Source organism: Marmota marmota, unplaced genomic scaffold (genome assembly GCF_001458135.2).
Source record: "Marmota marmota marmota unplaced genomic scaffold, marMar, whole genome shotgun sequence".
NCBI lineage: Eukaryota > Metazoa > Chordata > Mammalia > Rodentia > Sciuridae > Marmota > Marmota marmota.
The window spans coordinates 57,022,022-57,028,016 of record NW_025999900.1 but is presented as its reverse complement, the minus strand read 5'-3'; the positions used below and the strand labels follow the sequence as shown (position 1 = coordinate 57,028,016).

The 5,995-nt window shown below is 38.7% G+C and overlaps 1 protein-coding gene across 1 annotated transcript in view; it reads left to right on the top strand.

Moving 5' to 3' along the window:
- Positions 1 to 5,995, top strand: part of Atxn3 (ataxin 3) — a 37,411-nt gene that overhangs the window by 4,912 nt on the left and 26,504 nt on the right. Inside the window, exons 2-3 of the mRNA XM_015494866.2 lie at positions 4,496 to 4,660; positions 4,877 to 4,921. Of these exons, the coding sequence (XP_015350352.1) occupies positions 4,496 to 4,660; positions 4,877 to 4,921 (210 nt within the window). The remainder of the gene's footprint in view (positions 1 to 4,495; positions 4,661 to 4,876; positions 4,922 to 5,995) is intronic.

Below are 5,995 nucleotides of genomic sequence, written 5' to 3'. Positions count from 1 at the left end.
AGCTCTCTCTCTCTTCTCTCTCTCTCATTTTTTTTTTTTTTGTATTTTATTTAGAGACAGGTCTCATGATGTTGCTGAGGCTGGCTTTGAACTCTCCAATCCTCCTGCCTCAGCCTCCTGAGCCACTGGGATACAAGTGTGCTTCACCATGCCTGGCTTCTATCACATGTGTGTGTGTGTGTGTGTGTGTGTTTTATCAACTGTCTAAAAATATAAAAACTATTCTTAGCTATTGGAGCAGGTTGAATTTGTCCCCAAATGCTAAAATTTATCAAGCCCTAACCTAAACCCTAATACTAAATGACCAATAACTGCTGATTTTATAGGTATTTTAGGGTTCTTTTTCTGGTGCTTGCTTTCTGTCTTTTGGTGGGGGGACCAGGGATTGAACCCAGAGGTGCTTAACCACCAAGCTACACCCCCATCCCTTTTTTATATTTTATTAGAGACAAGGTCTCACTGAGTTTCTTAGGGCCTTGCTAAGTTACTGAGGCTGGGTTTGTACTCAAGATCCTCCTGCCTCAGCCTCCCAAGTTGCTGGGCCAGGTGTGTGCCACTGCGCCTAGTTAGATGCTTTCTGTCATTTTTGTTATCACTTATATTGCTCACTGCTCTTGGTGTAGTCACTGTGTTATCTAAATTGGTACTTTTAATGTAATATGAAATGGGAATGAGAATCATGAAAAGATACTGAGCTTTGACTTTGTGACATCCATCATGCCTTTTTGTGGTTGCTGGCTCTTAGCTGTCTTTAGGGTATTTAGGACTGAGCAAAAGCCAAATTCCAGGTAAGTGGCTTGAGAAAGTGGTAATAGTACAGACTTTGAAACCTCTATCTGGGTTTGAACTTCAGCTCTGCCAAGTGGTATCTGGATGATCCTGGACAAGGCATTGACTATTGTGCTCCAGTCCGGTCCCCTTCTGTAATGTAAGGGTACCGAGTGTCTGCCTCGAAGGCAGAAGTTCTTGTAGGTACCTGGAGTGTGGCAGTGCTACAGTGGTGCTAGCCATTGCTTCTACTCAGATTCTTGTGCTTTCTGGACATCATGCTAAGGGGTGAGAGAGGACTGGGAGTGTAGCTCAGACGTAGAGTGACTTACCATGCCTAAGGCCTTGGGTTCAGTCTCCAGCATTGACAAAAACAATGTAAACAAAAAAACAAACAAAAAACAGGTGAGAGAACACTGGGAGTTGAAGAGGTGGAGCCAAGTCATCTTCCACCGTGATGGCTATGACTTGAGGGACAGTGACCCTCCCATTCCAACCCATTTATCCCTTACAACTGGAGATTGCATGTCCCCTGCTAACCTGTTTCTCAGAGCACCCTTAGGGTTATACCTGGTTTCTATGGTAGCTAATAGATTGGTCAAGACTGGGAGTAGTTTCCTTTCATGGTTTTATAAACTATTTCATCTCGTAGACCTGGAGGTGCAGTTTGCTCATCCTTTGAGCCCAACAAAATAAAATCTGGGCCTGAAGTCACAGAATTTTAATACACTGAACGTTAAATAACAAAGTGAGTTTCCGTTCTGCTTGGGTAAATACTTGATTAGAGAGAGGTAACTGGGGACAGATAGTTTAAGATGGAGGCAGAGCAGGAAAGTGGGTAATTTCATGTTGGCTTATTATACAAGTTTTTTTCCCCCATGTAGGATTTGATCTGTCTTGTGAAGTGATTCTTAAATTTGGACTGAATAAGCCAGGTGTAGTGGAACACACCTGTAATCCCAGCTACTTGGGAGCCTAAGGGAGGAGGATCACAAGTTCAAGACCAGTCTCAGCAACTTAGAGAAACCCTGTCTCAAAGAGTAAAAAGGGGTGGGGATGAAGCTCAGTGGTAGAGCATGCAGAAGGCCTTGGGTTCAAGCACCAGTACTGCAAAAGAAAAAAAAAAGAATTTGTTCTTTTCTATTAAATTGTGTTACAAGTACAGAGTTTGGTATTTCCTACAGCATTACAGTTTTACTTGGACAATCTTTCATTTTAAGTGCTAAATTTCCATAATTGAAAGCTAAGTTTTGGTAGAGAGGTGTTTTATAAACCATCTGGATATCACTATTTTGATATGATATATTAAGTATGGTGATCATAATTTGTGAACTCCAAACAAAGGCATGAATCCTAACAGCAGCACAGAAAATTGGCATTACCCCTGTTTCCAGAAAACCCAGTGTCTGGTTACCATATTAGGTAGCTCTGTTAATACCTATAAGAACACACAAGTCACGAGTACTTCTTGGTGAACTCACAACATGAACACACATGTAAACAACACTTAGATCAAGTCAGAGGAGATGTACCTACATCCTGAAAGCTTCTTGTGCCTCTCTTCCAGGTAGGAGCTCCTCCTCCACCCCTACACTCACTCCCACCAATTCTAATTACAGCAGATAAGTTTTGCCGTTTTTTGAGCTTTTGTAAGTGGAGTCATACAGCATGTTCTCTTCTGAATCTGGGTTTGGTTTGGTTTTTCAGTGCTGGGTATCAAACCTATGGCTTTGCACATGCTAGGCAAGTGCTGTACCACTGAGCTATACCCCCAGCCCTATTTTCTTTTTTTAATTTATATGAGAAATTCATCCATATTGTTATAGTTAGTTATAATTTATTCTCATTGTTATAGAGTATTTCTTTGGAATAACACAATTTATTCTTTCATGTTGGTTTTCCATTCAGATAGTCTTCAGTTTGGGAGGCATTACAACAGAGCTTTTATGAACCCTCTTATACATGTCTTCACATGCTTGTATTATGTAGCTAATATTGGAAATGCTGATCATAGGGTATGGATATTTCAACTTTAGCAAGATACTCTAAAGATTTTTCCAAAGTGATTATGCTAATTTACATTCCCCCCAACATGTGACAGATTTTTTTTTTTGTCTCTAATTCTTTTCACCATTTTAGCTGTTCTGGAGAGTATGTAGTCGGAACACACTGTGATTTTAATATATATTTCCCTGATGACCACTGAAGTTGAGCACCCTTTTTTGCATTATTTGGCTATCTTCTTGTGAAATGCTTGCTTGTCTTTTTTTTTTTCCCAATAGAACTAGAACATCTGCATATTCTCCCACTTTACATTGTTTGGGGCGGGGTGGGCGCTTGCTCTATGGCAACAGATACACAGTAGAAGGAAAACGAGGTAGATACAAAGAAGTCTCTCACCATGGTGTCTGTGACTTGAGGAGAATTACCTCTCAACTCAAACCCACTTATTCCTTAACCCAACTATGAAGATAAACTTACTTCAGCCCCAACTTAGACTGCCTCAATGCTGCCTTTCTATTCTGTTACGTACATATACCCTGTATCTTTTTCAGCAACTGATTTTTGTTCCTGCAAAATTGTGCATACTCCTGCCTCAGCCTCCCAAGTTGCTGGGCCAGGTGTGCGCCACTGCGCCTAGCTAGACGCTTTCTGTCATTCATCAGGACAATTTTGTGTCTTACAAGGTAGTGCTCTTTGAGGTCACCAACACCACGTAACATAGCTCAGAACAAATTGCATGATGTCACACCACCTGAATTAAGGAGTACACCTTCTTGAGGTAGGACAATTCAGGAGACCTGGGTTAGCAGAAGGAAATGTTGTCCCATCTGCCATTGTCACATAGAGAGGCAAACCTTGGGTCTGTGTCACAGGGAGGGATCTTATCCACCCATAAGTCTCCATTCTTTTCTTGAGCTTGGATGTTGTTCCTCTTGCTGGTTTGTCTATGAGTGTACTCTCAGGGTCAGTGTGGGATAGTTCTGCTCATGGTACTCCATATAACATCAGCTGCAGGATTTCTTGAAGAGAACCTCAGCTCTAAAGCTATAAGCTTAACATGGGACAGAATTTTTCTCACCTTTACCAGTTCTTGAAATCTGAAATTCTAGGACAAGTGTTTAGACCAGTAGAGATTTAAAGAATAAATGTTCTAGTGATTACAACTCCCTTTCAGCATTTGTAATTTGCCATGTGATTTTCCAAAAGCAAATATATATTAGGTACTGAAAATTAAATATTTTAAGTGTTTTTAAAGAGTAGATTTTAGTAAAATATGAGATTTTATAGGTTATGTTTATTTACTATATTTACTCTTAGTTTTTGATCATATAACTAAATAATTATAGTTTCATTAATAGTAGAACTGTAAAATAAATGTTGGCAAATACATGATTTATATTAATTATGATTGTCTAAGTCTTAAGAGGTTTGGTTTGACTATATTAAAAGTTAATGATTAAAATTTGCAGAAGATACTATGCAAATTTAGCTGGCATTGTGGTGCACATCTGTGATCCCAGCTACTTGGGAGGCTAGAGGATTGCAAGTGTGAGGACATCCTTGGCTACTTAGTAAGATCCTGTTTCAAAATTTAAAAAATTTTTAAAAAGGGCTGGGTATGTAGCTCAGTGTTCAATCCCTAGTACTTAGGGGAAGAAAAAGAGGAAACTATACAGATATACTTAATAAATAACATTTGAATTTTTTCTTCTGGAAATATTAGCAAGAAGGCTCGCTTTGTGCTCAACATTGCTTGAATAATCTATTGCAAGGAGAATATTTTAGCCCTGTGGAATTATCCTCCATCGCACATCAGCTGGATGAAGAAGAAAGGATGAGAATGGCAGAAGGAGGAGTTACTAGTGAAGACTATCGCACATTTTTACAGGTACTGATTTTAAATTCACTTAAGTCACATTTTTAAAAAACGTGGGTACTGTTGAGAAGAGGATGAGCCTTTCTTCCTGTAGGAATCTGACTTGCTAATTATAACTCTGCCGTTGATTTTGTAAATGGTAATGCACATGTTATTTTAAATTATGCACACTAATGATAATTTTTTTTCTCCCCACCTCCCCCTTCAACTATCCATAAAAATGAACAGCAGCCTTCTGGAAATATGGATGACAGTGGTTTTTTTTCTATTCAGGTAAGTAGTTGTGAGCATGTACAAAGTGCTATCTGCTTCCCATGCACATTAAACTCAGTTAATGGTTTAGGGAGGATCTTTTCACCACCTTTTATAATCACTGTAATGATAGGACTTCAGAAATCCCTCCAGTAGATTGTCCACAGAGTACTAGATTTTTATATAGATAAGTTTGAACACAAAGATTATATAATAATCACTTTTTTTCTTTCCACGTTTTTTGTTGGCACATTATTGTTGTATATATTGATGGAATTTGTTGTTACATATTCAAAGATGCAAACAATATAACAATATAATTTGGCCAGTATTGCTCCCTAATGCTTTCCCCTCCCTCCCAACCTCTCACCCTTTTGTCTCTTTCCTCTACTCATCTCCCTTTGATTTTTAGGAGATCACCCCACTTTTCTTTTCCTTTTTCCTCTCTAGCTTCCGCACATGAAAGAAAGCATTCAACCCTTGACCTTCATAATAATCGCTTTTTAAAAAAAAATTTACTTTTTAGTTGTAGTTGGACACACACTTTTATTTTACTTATTTATTTATTTTTCTTAATGTGGTGCTGAAGGTTGAACCCAGGGCCTCTCACGTGCTAGGCAAGCTCCACCTCTGAGCCACAACCCCAGCCCATAATCACTTTAAAAAAAAAAAATATTTTTGGTTGTAGATGAATACAGTACCATTATTTATCTTTAAAGTTTTTCTTTAGTTGTCAGTGGACTTTATTTATATGCAGTGTTGAGAATTCAACCCAGTGCGTCACACTTGCTAGCAAGCGCTCTATCACCGAGCCACAACCCAAGACCAATATAATAGTCACATTTTGAGAAAGATTATTTACTTTGTATCAGGGTGATAATAACCTTATATCTAATAAGTCTTTTTTTTCCTTCTCTTTTTGTGGTGCTGGGGATTGAACCCAGGACCTTGTGCATTCAAGGCAAGCACTCTACCAACTAAGCTATATCCCTAGCCCCATAAGTCACAGTCTTTTAAATTTATTATCTCTTGGGTGAATTTGAGAAAATCTAATAACTTCTTACCTCCCCCACCCACTTTTTTTTTTTTTTTTTT